General features: G+C 42.8%; 1 protein-coding gene across 9 annotated transcripts in view; it reads left to right on the top strand.

The window, feature by feature from the left end:
• Nucleotides 1-20041, top strand: part of LOC112675239 (storkhead-box protein 2) — a 556032-nt gene that overhangs the window by 211915 nt on the left and 324076 nt on the right. The window contains exons 1-3 of one of the 9 annotated variants that reach the window (XM_035700017.2): nt 8644-8886; nt 9284-9600; nt 9707-9826. The exons of 6 other annotated variants lie outside the window; for them this stretch is intronic. In XM_035700017.2, coding sequence (XP_035555910.1) covers nt 9802-9826 — 25 coding nt within the window. In that variant the 5' untranslated portion in view covers nt 8644-8886; nt 9284-9600; nt 9707-9801. Of the gene's footprint in view, nt 1-8643; nt 8887-8961; nt 9601-9706; nt 9827-18276; nt 18382-20041 lie in introns of those variants that run through there. 2 more of the 9 variants (XM_049094933.1, XM_035700019.2) reach the window with 2 other exon arrangements.

The raw sequence follows: 20041 nt of genomic DNA, 5'->3' as shown, positions 1-20041 counted from the left end.
AGCTCTTCATCTGGGAATAGAAGGCAACTTCCTTAACCTGATAAAGAACATCTACAAAACTCTGCTGTTGACATCATATTTTAAAAAGACTGAAAGCTTTCCCCTCAACACTGAGAGCAAGCCAAGGATGTCTACTCTCCCCATTCCTATTCAACATCATGCTAGAATTCTGAAAAGACATTCCAAGGGAAAAATGAATGAACAGGCATACAGGCTGTCATAAAACTGTTCCTCTGTATCAGACAACATGATTGACCATATAGAAAAATCTCAAGAAATCTATGAAAAAGTTCCTAAGAAATACATTGTTCATTGGATTGCAAAATTGAGAGTAGTTTAATAGTAGTTACCTGTAAAGGTAAATATACTCTTACCATATGACCCAGTGATCCCATTCCTCCTACGTGCAACAGCATGGACAGATCAGTTGTTTCCAGGGGTTAGGAATGTAAAAGGAACAGGATGAAGAAGTTTATGAGGGGAGAGAGGGTGGTGATGGAATTGTTCTATGTCTGACTTATCCTGACCGTGGTGGTACCTGCACAAATCTACATCTACATATGTATTAAGACCCATAGATGTTGAACATCAAGAAAGTCCTTGATTTTGGAATGTTAATTTTTAAAAATTACATCTAAAAATTAGAGATTTTTGTGGTAAAAGTGAATGGTTCCTGATATTCTTGTGATTGCTTGTTGATGAACTCGATCAGTATTGTCCAATAGAACTTTCTGAGATGGTGGCAATGTTCTCTGTATGCTGTGCCCACTACGGTGAATACTAGCCCCATGTTAGCTAATGAGCACTGAAATAGAGGAACTAAAGTTTTAATTTATTTAATTCAAAGTAACTTAATAAAAGAAAACCCGAATGTGGCTAGTAGCTACTGTATTGGACAGAGCAAATAGAGATGATTGTAGAATCACTGAGATCCCAAACAGCAAAGAAATTCTAATTATTTTTATCCATTCATTATACAGGGATGAAAGGGACTATGACTGGCTTGTATTTTTTTACTCCAGAATTTTATGGGGTTTTTTTTTTCTTTGTAAACACTGTATTTGTTAAGAAAAATGTACACTCTGACTTCCTTGAGATGACATGTGGAGATGACACTCAGGATTGGACAAATGTCAGCCAAAGAAGTTAGTGGATAAGTAGAAGTCTGTGATACTGAATGCTTAGAGGAAACCCAAGCCCACAGAATGTTGTTGTTTTTCTGTCAATAACTATCTCCCTGCTGCAGGTGCTGAAACCACCGTTTTCAGCCACTGTTTTGAGTCCTGGAAATACAATCCTAATGCTGTTCTCACCCTAGTCAGTTGGAATAGCGTAGACATTCGAGTCAGTCCAGGGTTTATGGAAGTGTCGGGAAAGCAGCATGCTGGGGGGACCACAACTCCCCTGAAGCGTGTGTTGGATCAGTGGCTCCCCCCTCCTTCCAAGCTCATTCTGTTGGAACCTGTAAGTAGGAACACAACCCAGGCGTGCGGAGTTCAGCTTTGTGATGGAAACGTTTGGCCGGTATTTCTTTACACTCCGTCTGGACTTAGTTTGCCATAATTTTTCCCTTCTTATTCATAGTTTTCTTGGGGAAGTAGTGTGATACCTTCTTTTCATGTGTGTTTACTTTTCATTCTTTAGTTAATTGGAAGCACCTTGAGGGTCAGAGGTTAGCTCTATAGATATGTCTCCTTTTAAAAAATATGGCAGGCTTTGCAACATTCTTTTTCCTTCTTCTTCCTTTTCTCTTTTTCTGATTCCATCTTACAGAGGAGGAATGCAGCCCACAGAGAGAATAGCTTGGCCATAATTAAATAAGCCAGTGATAAAGTAATTCAGTTTCTCAGCTCTTTGACCTTCTAACTAATTCCAGCTAAAAGAGCTCTAGGACTCTATAATGGTGTGTCTTTAAAGCTGCAGAAAGGCTGATGATGACTTTGTAAAGGAATTGGGATATACCACTTTCTGGTGTATTTTCAGATGTAATCGTTGCCTCTCAAATTGGGGGCATATCTGCCTCCAGGGACTGGGGGCCTACACTGCAGGTTTATACAACCTCAAGACAAATGCAGATGGGCTTCCTCGAGCTAGTTCCCTTGTAGATTTTGGAAAGTAATGTTGAATGATGTTCAGTGGAAACATTTTTTTTTTTAACTTTTAAGACAAAAAGTAGTATATTACAGAGTATAATATATAGCTTGCCTGAATTTCAGGGAGACGTCAAAACAGAATCTTTTCCCCGGCAGACGGTGGGCTGCTTTGGGCACACCATCCCTGGCCTCTGCAATTGAAAATACTGAGAGCCACTGTCTGAGATGTGCCTAGGTGAGTTTTCACCCAGTGGGTTGGAAATGAATAGTCCACAAATCAAGATGCTTTTGTAATAAAATTATAATGGAATTCTATTACATTAAATTGAATTACACTGTCTCACTTCCCCATGTCTTCCTGTAGTTGTCTCAACGTTTAATATCAAAACATGACATTTAATGTCTTTTACCTGAAAATTCATCAGCTCTCAGTTTTTCTGATTTCACTTTTATCTTTTCCTTCTTTGTCTTCTCCGGATGTTGATGAGAAGAACCGAGGGCAGAAAAATAATTTATTACACAGTGAAGAATGGAAAAATTGGACATCTACCTGCTTAATTTATAATATCTTACCCAAAATGCACCCAGAAAAACCTTAGAGTTTAATATTCTTTTAATAAATCTTACAAGGTGTTGAGGAGTAATGGAGAGATGTCTGCACTGAGAATCAGGACATCGGGGGGCTAGCTTGGCTTTGCCACTAACTCTCCGTAACCTTGGCCAGATCATCTCCCCCGTTTGGACCCTAGGCTTATCTCCAGAGTCAAACCAAAACACGCCAGATGACTTTCAGTGCATTGTCCCGCTCTAAATCATTATTCTGTTTTCTAATCCTGTGAGAATTGATGTAATCCAAAGACTCTTGAGAATTTTAGTACCTAGAATAACCTCATTCTTCACTTTGTGATCCTGTTGGTGCTCTCCACTGCTTGCAGCGGATACCAAGTGTATTTATTTATTTGTTCTTTAAATAATTAGTTTCTAGCCTATACGGTGCTGCATTGACTCCAACCATAACTGCAGTTGCTTCCGCTACCATAATAATGCACTCACCTCAGTAAACCCTAGGCTATAAAGCCCTTAAAAACTTTGGAACTTCCTGTTTCTGAAATCACTTTTGTTGAATTATAAATTTGTGCCTTTTTCTTCTTTTAATCAGTTTTTGTGAAACAAGGAAAATCTGGTCTATTATTGGTGCCCAGGGATTTTAGCGGATTTCTCCTCTTCCCCGTATTCTCTATTTGCACCAACATTTCTACCCTGGGCACCACTCCTGATGTCAGACTATCACCCGAGCACAGACAGGCTTTTGGAAAGATTCTGGGTGAGTCGTGGTAGGCGGACCTGATGCTTCTAGAAATGCATGGCAGGTGGTACTCTGATATTTCATGCCGAACATTTTGGACAGTCCCTTTGGGAAACAGAAGAGTATCCCACGTCTCTGCACCTCTCTCTGTTCCTTGTTCAGGCACTGTTTGCCTCTTGTTGGGTCTCTCACAATAGGCTCATCTCCTGTGTGGGTAATTCATTATCTTCTCTCCTTGGATGCATCCTATACGCTGTTGCCACAGTAACCTAAACTTACAGCATGAATAGCATCGCCCTCTGTAGGAACCCGCGGTGCCTTTCTCCTACAGTTTCCTGCTCTTCAAAATCTTATCTCAGCCCGTCTGGCTTTATCTCTACCCATCTCCTTGGTGTATCCTGCCATGCTGATGCAAGGTCGGCCACCAGCCATTCTCCAAGACATCTTGTACTCTCTACTCCACGTGGTCTCTGAGCACACTGCTTTGGCGCCTCGACAGACATCCCCAACTTCCTCTCTTCTCCCCTCCTTTGTTTACCCATCTTCGGGACCCACCTCAACTGCCAACCTTCACGTAGCACTACCAAGTTCCCACTATGCTTCCTTGCCACCTCTGTCTTACAGCAGAAATTACTGTGTATCTTTGGTCTCATGATACTCTTCCCCTGTTTGCCCTGAGTAACTCACATATTGACACAAAACTGTGAGGATGGATGCTGTAACTTCTTCGCCTTTATTCTGACCTCAGCAACAAGCAGTGTCTTACATATGGTACTTAAGAAATGTTTGTGGACTTGAACTACATCGAATTAGGGTAGGTTTAGTATAATATTGCTGCAGACTAGGATTTTTTTTCTCCCCTGTTGGTACATTCTGGCAAAGCAGAGAGAGTCTTGGCATCACAAACTTCTGTGTGGTGATGTGGGTGCAGAGAAGCCTCTGGGGAAAGCAACATCTGGCCAGACGGTTAACATACTGTCCCTCTAATGGGCTGCCGTAAGCTTATAAATAACTTGTTTTGGGAGAATGAGGGGTTCATGTAGGGGTAGTGATTCTCAGGAGGAGACTTACTAATAGCTATAACAAATGCCAAGTGGAATTCATTGCAAATTTAACCTGGATCATCTTCTAATCCATTAGAGACTGTTCTTAATCTGATTTTAAACCACCTCTTTGGCCTCCTTTAACTCTGTGTTCCAGTCCGAACCCCGTGTCACAGGCAGGCCCACCTCGTGGTCCCCTCCTCCCTGCATCGGTACTTGGGTTCATAGTTTGCCTCTCCAGGTCATTCATTCAGCACAAGTTTATTTCATGCCTACCATTGGCTGGGCACTTTTCAGGAATTCACCTGTAAACATAGGCATGCAAAAATCCCTCTCTTCACAGAGCTCGTATTCTAACACATGCTCCTTTCTCTTACCTCTCACCAGTCCAGATTTTAGGACAGATTTGCCTTTGCCTTTGAGCCATTCCTGACTGCTTTGGTGGGGTGCTTTGCTCTAGAATTCTTGGAGGCACCTGTTAACCTGTTCCTCTTGGACAGACGCTGTCTTGTATTCTTTGCACTTTTTTTGTGTGAATATCTTATCTCCTTAAGTGTTAAATAAGCTTCTTGAGAGTAGAGACCATGTCATTTGTTTGTAAAAAGGTTAGTGTGTACCAGCATATATAGCCTGCATTCTGTACGCTATGGAAACACATTCAGATCTCCATACTTACAATAGGACTTTGCAACTGAGCACCCCAAAACTATTTTTTAACTGATTTAAGATACCTGGGACTCTGCTTTATCAAGTACAGTAGCTCTGAGACTGTGCTCCATCATCAAGTCCTCAAAGCATTTTGTAAGATACTGCATGCCTGTGTCAGGGGGTGGTGCTACTATGAAGTCTTTTGCCAAGGAACCAGTCAAGTGCCAAGCACAGCCTCTGCCTACACCTCATCAACTGAGCAAATCACCTCTGCGATGGTCTCTGTGATGTTTGTAAATCTTTACTGTAACACCAAAGATGCTATTAAAAGGAGCAAGAGGGACCAGGAGGAGGAGGAGAAGGGGGAGGAGGAGGGGGAGGAGGACTTCTAATAATGTCTGTAGTTGATTCTTGAGATTATCTCCCCATCAGACTGGGGTGGAAAACATGAGAGTGCCTTTCTCACCTGTATTTCTAAGTTGAGGCTAATGGTTGTCCATCATAAAACTCAGCATGGTATGAGTAGGACAGCAAAAATGAGCTTACGGTTACGGTGGTAGCTGATCAGTTACTGTCCTTTGCATCATCATTCAGCTCCTCTGGCCCTGAGACAGGAGGGGAGTCCATCACTGTTAGCAGAACCTAGGCAACTGCTAGGAAGGGACTTCGACTGGTGAGCTTAACCTCACTGGCCTCATGTGCTAATGAAGCCAACAGCCTTCAATTTAAATGTAAAAATTGAGGTATAGATTTTTAAAAACTTTTGTTTCTAGTGGTAATTTTATTTTAATAGTTGAGTGTCAGTGTGTGTGGTGGTTAAAAGCACACAGGCTCTTCACTCTAAGAAACTAACTGAGGGTCCTTGAAGGGGGTGGGAATCAGGTAAGGGGGTGATGGGCATGAAGGAGGGCACATGATGTGATGAGTACTGGGTGTTATTCGCAATGGATTGAATCACTAAATTCTACCCCTGAAACTAATAATACACTATATGTGAACTAACTTTTGAATTTAAAAAAAATCTTGAAAGAAAAATACTAACTTAAAAAGTCCTTCATAAAACAAACAAACAAATAAAACAAAAACAAAAAAACACAGATCCTAGGCCCTGTTTTCCCAGGTTCAAATCCTGATTCCGCCACTTACCAGCTGTGGACTTTGAGGAAGGCAGTTAATCTCCCTCTCTCTCTTTTTAAAGATTTTCTTTATTTATAATAAAGAGAAAAAGAGCACGAGCAAGAGGAGGGGCAAGCAGTCTCCCAGATGAATGAGGAGCCCAACGTGGGGCTCCATCCCAGGACTCTGAGATCATGACTTGAGCCAAAGTAAGAGCCACCCAAGCACCCCAGTTAATCTCCTTTTTAAAAATGGGGATAGTAACGGTACTTACTTTACGGGGTCCTTGGAAAGCTTAGGCGAGTTTCTAATAGAGGTGCAGGAGGCCCGTGTACAGGTAGAAAACATACACATTTGGATATTAGAAATTTTAAGTATATTTTTATTTGTAATTTTCCATCCTTTTTCTTTGGGTGTTTTTTTTTTTTTTCCTTATTTAACTTTACCATAGAGAAAACTTGAAATCTTAGCTATCAAGAAATGGTCCAATAGCCCAGAGCCATTCCAGATGTTCTTACATTGCCAGAGCTAAAGATATCTCTATTTAGATCTTAACTTTTAATACATTTATTATATAGTTACATCACTTCACTCTTAAATTCAGGGGGTTATTGAGCATACTTTCTAACCATATAGTGATCAGTCTGTGCCCAACAGGAATGAGCCAGAGCAGGTGGGATTCGGTAGATTTATAACTAACAACACAACCAAATGCAAAGGGAGTTGATTGAGTGAAGGTGAGCTGTCTTGGTAGGAGGCCCTGGTGCTGGGCCACGGGCTCAGTCTGTGTCATGGACGAGAATCTAGGTGGCATATCAAATGAGAAGAAATAATACTTTGGGAAGGAAAATCAAGACCAAACCATTTCTGATGAAATGTATAGGGCATAATTGATGAGGATTTTTCAAGTGCATGAGTGAGGCCTGATTTACTAGCACTTTCATGCAAAGAAGTTCTCTGGGGGTTGACAGTGTGACTCAGCCTTCTGTAGTCTTATGCGGTGAGAATACGGAGTCCAGAACAAGGGAGGTGATTGTGCCTGCCAAGGGGAGAATGCAGCTGGAGTGTACTCAGCTCTTCAGACAGCATTTTAAGAGGGAAGTTGATGTGCCAAAGCAGAAGGAAAGGTGGGAAGCCATGAGGGCAGGGGATTTGGAAAATGAGAGATGGTTGGAGGAGTTGAAGAAGTTTTTATTTAATAATGTTTAGACCAAGTGTATCAGCCAGTCACTAAATGAGCATGGAGCGTGCATGCTTACGAAGTGCCCCAAACGGTAGGCGACTGGGAGAGAGAGGATTTGGAATGTAGGGACAGGAGTTTTATTTGTAGAGACTGCTCGAGTTGTCAGGCAAAAGAGGCTTATCCATTTTTTACTGTCCGAGGGCAGGATGGGAATCACCGTGTGGGGTGTAGGACTCAGCTCGGGGAGGGAGGGCCTTCACTTGGGGGCATGCACAGGTGTGGTCTTCCTGGCTTCTGGGGGAAGAGATCCTGGACGACAGGCTAGATCATAGAGGTTAAGAGAGGGTGTGGCCGTGGTGGGACGTCAGCCTGGGTCGGGATACTTCTACCCCAGTGATTTGGGATAGTCCTACTGAGAGACCCATTCCATCTCTGTGCCTCCGGCTCTGGTTGTGCCCTATACTTCGGATCCGCATCAGGTTAGCTGCTATATTCATGGTGATGTGGGGGATCTGCTGCCCAAACATCCTCTGCCACCCTAATCTGTTGGGTTTCTGTGCATGATAATTTACTGGCATCCTTTTGGTTCCTGGGTGCAGACAGTGGGAGGCGCCTGCCTTGGTATTATTTCTTGTGGGGGCAGTTTGGGCAGCATCATTACGAACACAATGGAATTCACTTCTTCCTTAATCATTCTTTTCCCCTGACTCCATTCGTCTTCCTGGTGTTAACGTGATTGCTGGTTCTCCTCTGGTCCTCTCCCCTCTGCCAAAACCTCCCGCCCCCCACTTTTCTTCTCGAGATGTTTATATGCGGTTACTTGTACTCTAAATAGAGATGAATCATTTTCTCTATGGTTCAGTGTGTATGTGTGTCTATAAATACAACACGTACACGTGTGTGTGCGCGCGCGTGTGTGTGTGTGTGCACGAGTTAGTCGGTGCGGGGCTAACGGGGAGTGTAGCACCAGCGGTGCAGGGAAACGGACCTTGGCACACAAATAAGCAATCGATTTCTTGCCTTACCGATCTCTGATGCAGAATTTATTTATTTTATTATTTTTTTTATTTTTGGGGAAAAAAGCAGAGGATGCAGCGAGCTTAAAAAAAAAAAAAAAAAAAAACCCGTGTGAATCATACCAGTCCGTGCAATTTCAGTTGTGTGGCGAGCTCAGGAGAGGCTCACGCTGCGAACGAGCCCCTGACACAGTGACCTCATTCCCCACACCGCCTCTCCTCTCCGCGGCTGCGGGGCCGCCCCTGCTGCAGGCCGCCGGCCGCCCGGGAACGAGGACACCCGGGCTTGCAAGGGCTTGCGCGGCGACTGGAATGTATGACAAATAGCTCGCTGCAGCTAAACTTTGATCCAGTGTACAGTAGAAACCGCCTGTTACACACAGAGGGAGATGCGTCCTTCATCACAATGAAAAGCCAGCCTTAAAAAAAAAAAAAAGAGAGAGAGAGAGAGAGAATGTGTCAGGTTTATAATTACAGACTGGTGAGTATATGACGCTAGATCAATTTTAATGTGCGTGCGTGCATGTGTGTGTGTGTGTGTGTTCAAGCATCCAGAGGTATGTGCCCTTTTTGCTGTTTTAATGATGAAAAAAATCTGAGTTGAGGCTAATGCGTGGGAGGGGACCTGGGCCCCCTGGAGAGGAGGATGTGCCCCCTCACAGCCCAGCCCCCGGCCTGGGGGGCTCTAGGGGAACCTGGGGGGCCTGGGGTGCATTCCCAGCCCGGAGTCTCCGCACCGCACAGACAAAGGGGCCTGCACAGAAACCAGAGGCTGTAGCTTTTCTTGGAGCGATGACTCATTTCAGTTCACAAAGGATTCTGGGCAGGGTAGTGAGAAGTCAGGTTGGCTGATCCGTCCCTATGACTTCACTTTGCAGAGAACAAGGCAGAAGAGGAGTGACACTGCAGATTCCCGAGGCACTGCAGTGGGATGTTGGCTCAGTGCAAGTGGCTCTGATATATGGGATAGGCATGGGACGGATTCCAGCTGTTCTATGCAAATAGGATGAAAGAATGGTAAAGAGGATTTTTTTTTTCTCCTAAAATCGTTACCAGCAAAGTACATTCACAGAGCCTTTTTTTGAGGTGCTTTTTTGCCAGCTTTTGAACCGAACTCGAACCATTTTCTCGAGCCCTGAATTGTAAGAAGAGCTGAGAGTTCTGGAACTCATTTTTTAAAAGTAGATCTACGAAGGTAAAGTACCAGATTCCTGTTGCCTTCCACATGCCCTCAGTAGCCCATCTGAAATGCTCATTTCGGATATTATTACTCGAAGGTTTACTCTTTCTTCTTATTCCAGATTCTAGGACGTCCGTTTCTGTTACTGGCTCCTTCTTGTGCCTGGATGCAATCCCCTAGCATGCACCAGGCTTTAGCGTCAAAGCTACCTGGGGGATGGAGCCAGTCCAGAAAGGGTCAGGTAGGTTTCCCCTGCTTTTCTTTCAAGAGTTGTTGTGTGCGAAGCAATATGGTAAAATGTCTACACCCGCTTTGATAAGGGTGCGCTGTCCTCTGAAAGGTGGTCTTGCTGTTAGAGCCCCCGTGCAGCCTCAGTGGTAGGCAGCAGAAGTGCCCCACGTCGGCTGCCCACCAGATGCATGATTCATCCTAAGTCACGTCAGAACTGAAAAGTCAGGCAGCTGTAGGATTTGCAAATACGGAATAATTAGACTGCTCCAGATTTCCATCAGCTGTAGTAGCTCTTCCGCTCTTCGGATGGAGGCGTTCGGTCAATACAACTTGAAATATTTTCTTCTCAATTAATATAGTCCCTGAAATTTGGCGTGTTATTTGGCCTGTTAACCTACGTGCAGCACACTTAAAATCCAGGCGCGCCTGATTTATACGCTCAGGGACTGTTTCCAACACTAACATCAGATTGAGATGGCTATTAACCACTAAGGAAGCAAGCATATTTCTTCCGAGTCTGCTTTAGGATTCAAATTATTACATAGCTGTTTTCTTACAATATCCACGGCCTTTTCACAGGAGAACTTCCTCTTTGTTAATAGCAAGATGGCAAAATGTGGTCCTCCAAAATCTGTTACATGCTGTGTTCCCAGAGTGAAACTTGGCAAGTCCGAAAGCATGGTTTTACCATCTCATCAAATGTGCAGGTTTAGCACTCTCTGTCATTAAAGATACTTCTGAGAGCACTAAATCCCTTATGTCACTTGTAATAATAATTAGAACATTTAAAATGCAAACTGTGTATTGGGTCGGCTCCTTGAACATCTATTTTCTCTTTGCTCTCATATCCATCCCCATCGCTCACCCTTTCTCAGAGGGGAAGACAGGATGCTTCCTCTCTTCACTGTCAGAGATGTCTCTTTGTGCATAGCGCCCTGCATCTTCAAAGCAAAGTGGAGGGTGTTGAGTCAGTTTTAAAGGTTGCTTGGTGACGTCATAGTATATTGAGAATACACAGTAATTACATAAGGCCCCACGCCCATCAATTCGATTCATCCTTAAAGACCCTATTCAAAGTCTCCCTCTCCTGTAGAGCTTTCCCTGATTACTCAACAGGAGGTCATTTCTTTTTTTTTTTTTTTAAGTTTTTTTTTTTTAATTTTTATTTATTTATGATAGTCACAGAGAGAGAGAGAGAGGCAGAGACACAGGCAGAGGGAGAAGCAGGCTCCATGCACCGGGAGCCCGATGTGGGATTCGATCCCGGGTCTCCAGGATCGCGCCCTGGGCCAAAGGCAGGCGCCAAACCGCTGCGCCACCCAGGGATCCCCAGGAGGTCATTTCTTAATGCTGGTGGAGAATTACTATTTCTCTCTATGGAGAGATGGGTGTAATTAAATATTAATAAATTCCTACTGTAGGAGTTAATTTGCTAGTCATTCATGTATTCTCTTGTATCTCTTGTAAGGATGTTGTAAATAGTAATTTGAATATGTCATAATCACTTATATTTTCACACATTTATATCATGTTTCCCCATCTAAATCATAAGCTCATTGAAGGCAAGGATCAAGATTTATGTGTTTTTTTTTTCCACAATTCACATCTCCTAATAGTTCCCTACACTTGGAAACCACTCAGTAAGTAGTTGATTAAGAAGAGAGGCCATTTAAAAAGCATTCCCTTGTCATAGAGGGGGGAGAGCGATCTGTTTTGTTCATTTTAAGAGTCTTCACAGGGTAGATTAATGTAGGGTAGACGTTGAGAGTTCAGACTCTAGAAATGATGATTGAGATATTACCTTGAGATACGATTACAGATGGTACCGTATGCTGCTTGTAAAAGGTTGTTACTGTTCAGAACAAATGTGAGGATGAGGCCCTTCCACGTGGATGTTGATTATGGTTTACTTGATTAAGAAGAATATTATTAGACAAGACATCTGTAGGTAAGAGGTATTCTAACTTCTGAATATTTATGTGAAAGTGATTCTCTCGAATCCCATAGGACATTATCCTTACAAGAGGTAATGGCTATGGTTCCTTCAAAATTATGTAGCTCCTAGTGTCACTGGTCTTTAGTACCAAGAGTGTCCACTCAAGTGCCAAGTTTCCATTCTCGGGGAAGAGATTGGCCCGGCCAAAATTTTGAAATAGGCCAACTTTCTTTGGTGTTCCTATGACCTCTCTATCCACACAATTTCCCAATTTTTGGTGCCCTCCTCTCTCCAAAGTCCCTGTGTTATGTATGCTTCCTGTTTGCTTTCAGACCATTCTCCCCTAGGCCAGTATTACATGCCAAATGCTATATGTTTACATATATATGTATCTTAACTTTTCTGCTTCCCAAACTGTTCCATTCGCTCAGTGCTCATGCTCACATTTAAGAATGAAGAGGTAAGCCATGTGATTTAACTAATTCATACTAGAGTAACAAAGACTATTGCCCTTTTAGCCTTCTTGCAGATGTCTCAGTTTTGTTTAAAAAAAAAAAAAAAAGGTTTATTTTTAGGTCCCAGTGATTTTCCTATTGGTAGAAATTCAAACACCATGAAAAAGTAAATTGAACACATTTAAATAGGCTCAGGGAAGGTAATTGTAATACTATTTGTTGGATATTTTTTTATTCCAGGGACAGCATAAGTATTCAACATCCCTATCTCCTTTAATCTCTTCAACTCTGTGGGTGGACATCATTTTGTGCCCTTTACTGAAGAAGAAATCGCGACCCCCCCCCCCAAATTAAATAATTTGCTTCAAATCATACAACTAATGAGGAGCAGACCTGGGCTCTGAACCTACAGTGTTGGCTGCAGAGTCCATGGCCTAAGCCCCTGTCTGGTGATGCCAGACTTTGGAGAGAAAAGATCCTTGTTGGCACAGTGAATCGGGAGTGTTCTCTGCGTGTGTCCTCTCGCCTCTGCACTGCTTCATCCCCGTAGACTCTTAAGTGTTATTTCATAATAGCCTCCATGGCCGTTGGAAGGGGTAGTAGAGTGTTCAGTTGTTGGTGAGTTGGTAGCAGTCATTCGGTATAATTTTGCTGTAATTTGGGAACTGTCAGCATTTACATATATTCGAACTGTATTTAATTAGGCCTTCTTGTTCTGGTATAATTGCATTGTAGAGAAATCAGTCACAGTCTGGTTGTGATACCTGAACGGGTGAAGCAGGGAGTACAGAGGCTAAGGAACAGCTGTGGTGATTCTAACTCATAAACAGTGGAAGCGAATGACCCTGGAGATGTTAGACTGACATATTAAGTTGTCATTGAGAAATATCATCGGTGGAAATTGGAGCATCTAATATGGCTCTGGTGTTAGGCTGGGTTCATACAGGATAGAGATGGAAGAGAAGTATGTGTTAGCTTAAAAGAGGCATGTCGATTCTGACTTGCGTGATGTACTTCTAGCAAAGAGGTGGCAGACACAGGACTCGGCCGGCCAGGTGCCTCACAGGCCGAGTGACATCTGAGAAGTCTTATTAATTGTTGTCAACTAAGGCTGATGTGTCATCATGGTTGTATCCCTGGTGGTAAATGGCTGTACCTTAGCCCTGAATGCGGGTCTAGACAGCAAAGGGGGCAGCTGGTGATGGAAACATCTGGCAGTGAGCAGGGTCTTACTTTGCCTTGTCTGTATGTGCTGGGTATTCAACAAAACATTTGAGTGCCTGCTTGTGAATAGCACACTGCTAGGTTTTATTTTATAGTGCCTAACACACACCGCACTTGGGTGATAACGTGGAGCCTGACCCAAGGTGTAAGTTACTGAAGCATATAATTGGCCTGATGGCTCATATTCCCATCCTAACTTTTCAGCTACAAATCTGTTGTAGGAGCAGAATGGTCCAGCAGCATTAGCTGGTTATGATTAGGTGTCGGTGGTCATCCCTGGTGATGGTGACAGCAGCCCCCTACTTGGGGGGTTCTCAGCCATCACTGTCCATTGGTTGCCCTCCTCTACCACATTCTCTACCCTCTCTGGCTTGTCCATCTCTGCTTATCCTGTGACAATTTTTTTTTAAATCAGTAGTCAAATCTCAGTAACAGGAGCGATGAAAGCTTGTGGACTGAGGGAGGCAATGGGTTTCTTTTATAAACCAGTGAACTGATTGATTTGTCATTATACCTGGTGGCTGCATGTCTATGCATTAGACTGCAAACCAGAAAGATTCAGGGGATGTGGTGGCCTTAACCCATTTGTGGGTGTGCTCGCGGGCACGTATGCACGCTGTGTGCCACCGTGATTGCTGTTGTTTACTCTCATGTGAAGTTTCTTAGTAAAGACCTAGGCAGCAGACACCATTAACTTTGGTATTACTAACGGGAGCCCCTCATTTACATTTCTCTTGAATTCGGACAGTTTATTCAAACAATAGTTTAGGAATTGGACCTTTTTTATGAGACCTATCACGTATCGAAATAAAGCACCACGCCAACTTAGAAAAGCTGTTGTAGAATTTCTAAATGTTCTAACATCCCTCTTTAAAAAAAAAAAAAAAAGCGTCATCTTTACTGCCATCAACTATCGCCATAAAAGCTCGGCCTTAAACTTCTGAAATCAGTGGCATGTAAATCAGACATATAGAAAACTGGTAAAGGGGCCCTTTTGCAATGCTGTTACCTTTTAGATTTCAAACAGAAACATTTGAAAGCCAAGCATAGTAATGTGGTTTTAAGGGAAAGCTGTGTAAAGTGTGGCAGCGTGTGAGTTCATGGGAGCAGTTCGCTCTGCCCTTCTGCCAGGGGGTTGCTGTCTCGCTGGAGAGGGTATGGGAGGGGAATATGTGTTCTTCTAGAACAGCTCCTTAAAAAATATTGTGTAAACCATCTGTTAAAAGAACCAAACACCACATATACATAAAATTAGGGTTAATAAATTGAACTACATTGTAAAACACAGGGTCTGTTGGATGCTCTGCATCAGAGACACTGTTCACTTAACCTCAGAGAGCTTACAATTTCCCCAGGCTCCAGGGTGTTTCAGATAAAACTTGGCATGTCCGGAGTTCTGTGAACGGTTTATTGAAAGGAATACAGTCGGATTGCCACTGTGCCCACTGTACATTTTATAGGCATGTTTGACCATTTTTATGAGTCACAGTATCTACTGCATGTGGTAATTTTATTGGCATGTATAATTTTAACTTTAGTGTTAATTTTGGCAACAGAGAGAACAAAAACAGGCACACTGTAGTCCTAAGGAGCAAAGCTGAGCAAGACTTTGAATTAGAAAGAGTTCAACGAAAAAAAAAAAAAGAAAAAAAAAAAAGAAAGAGTTCAACGATGAGGCCTTTATTACAAGGGAAGAGATTAATGGCCACTATGTTTTGCTCTTCTTTTTTGAAAAGTAAGGCCTACTTTTTTCAGACTGGATTGAGTATTAAAATAGTTTCTCCAGCAAGATGGAAATAGAGCCACATGTGAGTACCCTATTATGCTTTTATGCCAGAATTCTGCTGCATTGATCTAGAACCATAGAATCAATGAGAGCCTGAAGAAATCTTTGACATCATTTCCAAACCCTCATTTTACAGATGAGGGAACAGATGCAGAGTGGTAATTGTATTTTGTTACGAGAGACCGGGCACTTATCAAAATATCTCCGGAACACCTTTATATGTCGGGAATTTCCCAATTATAAATTAGTACAGCCTTTAGAACTGTGTTGGCAAGTAGGTTGCTCTGAACTTCATGAACTTCACTAGGGTCAAAGGTAAGTAACTCTTTAATCCGGAGTATAGCCCACATTGACATTCACAGCAAGAACTAGTATTTCAAAATAAACAGGAAAACAGGATAATTTAACACTAATGCTGGTGCTTGAAAAAAAAAGGGGGGGTTATTTAAAGAAAGCTCACATAGAAGATAGGCTTTGGGGTACTTTCAAGGCCGTAGTTTATTACGATGTAGTTCTCCTAGGAAAATTTTGGCTGTCCTTTTCTTATGGAGTTGTATGAAGATGGGTACTTTAAGATGGAAGGAAATAGATTTATGTTTGCTTTCCTAGCTAGGTATCTTTTGGAAAGCTGCAAATATCATCTGGGAAGAGATGGGTGTAAATTGTTGCAAAAGTCATCTCATCTTAGGAGCTGTGTTGCCCTCATGCATATGCAGAGGTTGGAGAGTACAGAGAACTTAATGACTGAAAAAAAAATGGCATTTATAAAGAACAGAGCTATATTATGGTACTTTTTTGTTTTGTTTTTTTGGCACACAAATAGAACCAAGATAGGACCCATTTTGCAACGTGAGTGCCTAAAGGTATTGAATATTTAACAGGCTCTCAAATGTATTTCTTGAAAGGATGAATTATGTCAGGGGGAATTTTTTTTTTTTTTTTGAAATAATTCCAAGTAAAGGAACTGGCCAAATGTTGGAAGGAAAAAGAGAGAGAGGGGTTTTGATAGTAAAAATGGATGTTCGTGACGAAGATATTTCTGAGATGGAAGTAAGTAGCGGTAGACACAATACAGGACAGAGGAAGTCGGCATGTGCATCATTTCTGCCTGTTGCCCCAGACCCTCCTTGTCAACTGCCTGCATGATTGTCACGGTTACCCCTGTTTCCCACATTTGCACAAGAGTGGCTTTCTTAACACCAACATGTCACATCGTTCCACTGTACAAACACATGCAAAGGTTCCCCTTCAACATCAAGAATTGGATCTAAGCCTCCGGTCCACATCTGTGTCCCTCGCCATGCCATCCCACCCCCAGTGTGCTCCAGCTCTGCCCAGGTGTGCCCAGCCCCCCCAGTGCCCCCTGCTTCCTGCTCGCATGCCCTCTCTCCTGCCTCCGCTGGGCTCCCCACGCTCCTCTCTGCAAGGCACTGGGTGCTTCCCTCTGCCCTCCTGCTTCTCAGCTGACCAGTACCTCAAATAAAAGTAACGTCCAAATGTTGACGGAGGCATTTGAAGTTTAATGTTAAATGCACTTAAAATCCAAAAGGCTTGCTCACAACTGGCATCTTTTCTTTTGCCTTCTCAGATTTTATATTTACTTACAGAAATTTATGGAATGCTTACTCTGTCCAAGGCACTGTGCTTGGTTTTGTCTGAATTATTTTGGATTTGACAAATGTTCCCTACGGACCTGTACTTAAATGGATATTTGTAAGAAAACAAAGCTGCCATAAAACCTATTTACCCCTTCTTTTTAGAACCACAGGACAGAGTTGGGGTGGTCCAGAAAAAAATGGCTAGCCTGCAAAGTAGCTATGAGTTGTCTTTATGAATGCATTCAGAACTAATTCTGACAATAGAGAACTCCATCCCATAAGTTACAGACAAACAACAATTCATAGTTTATACACAATATGGTAGTTTCTGTAGGTTACGGTGACCAATAATATTTTAGCAGTATTTCCATTCCCTTGTTTTCTTCTTTGACTCTAAATGTGGTCGAGTTGTTGGAAAAATTCTCTGGCATTTTTAATAATATTCCATTTCTTTATTTTGAGAGAGATTGACAGAGAGAGGGTGTGCAATCGGGGGCGGGGGGAGGGGGTAGGGGCTGAAGGAGAGACAGAGAATCTCAAGCGAGATGGAGCCTGACACAGGGCTAAAGCTCACAACCCTGAGAGCATGACCTGAGCTGAAATCAAGAGTCAGACGCTTAACCAACTCAGCCACCCAGGCGCCCTGAATTTTCTAGTATTTTAAGTGACTAGCTGGCTCATTAAGCAGGTGCTATATAAAAGATCCATAGAAAATCACGGTAAATTTGAATAATGTATTGTATTAAAAGATATTTATGATTCCTTTAATATAGATCTTAAATGCACATCCTGAACCTCATTTAATATATAATTATTTTTCTATGGTAACTGCTGTGTTTTGGTTCACTGTTGATGAAACTAATAGAGGGAGTCTTAGAAATTGCCTGGTTGAGTATATTTGGTCTCTTGTTATTTTATTTGTTTTACAATTATTTAGCAAATATGTACAAAAAGTCACAATCCTGGGCAGCCCAGGTGGCTCAGCAGTTTGGCGCCGCCTTCAGCCCAGGTTGTGATCTTGGAGCCCTGGGATCGAGTCCCACATCGGGCTTCCTGCATGGAGCCCGTTTCTCCCTCTGCCTGTGTCTCTGCCTCTCTCTCTCTCTCTCTCTCAGTGTCTCTCATGAATAAATAAATAAAATCTTAAAAAAAAAAAAAAAGTCGCAATCCTTAAAAATATCCTGAGAAGTTCCAAAGATATTTTGGATTTTCTTTTCTTTTCTTTTCTTTTCTTTTCTTTTCTTTTCTTTTCTTTTCTTTTCTTTTCTTTTCTTCTTTTCTTTTCTTCTTTTCTTTTCTTTCTTCATTTCTTTCTTTTTTCTTTCTCTCTCCCTCTTTCTGATTCATTTATTCATTCATTCATTCAACATACATTTACTGGGTGTCTCGCATAACATTATTCTAGGCACTGGGAATGTAGTCAGAGGGTAGCATTCATGTGTTCTTCTTTTGCAGAACTTATGGTCAAGTGGGTGAGACAGACAGGAAACCAGTAAACACAGACACGCATGCATACATTCAGAGTGTGAAGACAGTAACTTGGCTTAGATTCTCGTACCAATTCAGGTATGTGTGTGTGTGTGTGTGGTTTTTCCACAGCACCAAGCAGTTCTCAAGCACAAGCCTACAATTTGGCTGATTTCTGATACCCTCTACCCAGAGATAACATCAGATCCCACAGGTTTTATCTGAATTATTTTGGATTTGACCAATGTTCCCTGAGGACAGTACTTAAATGGAAGTTTATAAGAAAATAAAGCTTATATAAAACTATTTACCCTCCCTTTTTTTTTTTTTTAAGAACAATACGAATTACGGCAGCTCAGAATAACACCAAGTAGCTATGAGTTGGCTCCCTCCTATAAGACTGCCCCTCTTCCAAGCCAATGGAAAGCCCAAGTTGTCACGTGTGCTTCTGACTGGTTATAAATTGGAGGTTTCCATGGCTTCCTCCTTGGACTTGATTAACTTGCTAGAGCAGCTCATAGAACTCAGATAAACGTTTTACTTATTAGAGTGCCAGGTTATTCTACAAGGATTCAACTCAGGAACAGCCACATGGAAGAGTTGCATAGGGCTGAGTACAGGGAAGAGGCTCAGCTTCCCTACTCTCTGAGCACACCACTCTCCCCAAATCCCCGTGTGTTCACCAGCCTGGAAGCTCTCTGAACCCCATCCTTTGGGTTTTTATGGAGGCTTCATTACATAAATGCAACTAATTAAATCATTGGCCACTGGCGCCTGATTCAACCTGCCACCTCTCTCCCCTCCCTGGAGGTTGGGGAGGAGGATGGCAAGTCCCAACCCAGTACTCACAGAGTTAGTCCTCCAGGCCACCAGCACCCCCATCCTTAGTCCAAAAGCCACTGTATTAACATAACAAAAGACAACTTAATCTCTCTCATCACTTAAGGAAATTCCTCAAGGGGGTTTTAGGAGCTCTGTGCAAGGAATGGTGATAGAGAGCAAGTATGTATTTTTTTATAAACCACATCTCACACTCGGGGAACAAGGGGAGTGTCCCTGGAGCGCTGGAGCAGCACTGGATCAGGTGGTCAGGACAGGGCTCCTTGAGGAAGTCCCGTTTAAATTGAGACTCAAAGGAGAAGCCAGTCCAGCAGAGGTCTGTGCATGGAGCCTCCCAGAAGCTCAATAAATGCAGAGGCCCTGAGTTGAGAAAAAGCTTGTCTTGTTCAAAGAACAGAGGAAGTTGTGAGTGTGGAAGAGGGAGGGGGTGAGGAGCAGTAGGGTGATGGTCCCAGACATGGCTGGACAGACCCTGGGGACCACTGCAGGCCTGAGAAGCATTCCACTTTCTTTCTGGGTGCAGCGGGTGCTCACCATAGGACTTCATGCAGGGAGGTTGCATGTTTTCTGTTCTTCTAAGATCTGGCTTCTCTGTGGAGAAGGCAGTGTTGGGTTGGAGGGAAAGTGACAGTCATCAAGCCGTTCCAGTGGGTCAGGAGAGAGGACGGTGCTTTGGAGGAGGGGTAAGCACTGAAGGTGGAGTGGAGGAGTCCACCTGGGGAGCATCTGGGCACAGTGTAGACAAGGATTGCCAGTGGCATTGGGGACCAGAGAGGAGTGGAAAATAACTTACCTTAGTGCAGTATAAAAACAAGACGACGAGGTAGTCACTTGGAGCATCCAAATTCCATTCTGTTCTATATCCTGAGTTAAAAGTTATTGCACATACTCATCATGGCGAAACTGAGCGTTTCCAAAA

This window comes from Canis lupus, chromosome 16 (assembly GCF_003254725.2).
Source record: "Canis lupus dingo isolate Sandy chromosome 16, ASM325472v2, whole genome shotgun sequence".
Lineage (NCBI taxonomy): Eukaryota > Metazoa > Chordata > Mammalia > Carnivora > Canidae > Canis > Canis lupus.
The sequence above is the reverse complement of the archived record's forward strand: the minus strand, read 5'-3'. Positions and strand labels throughout refer to the sequence as shown.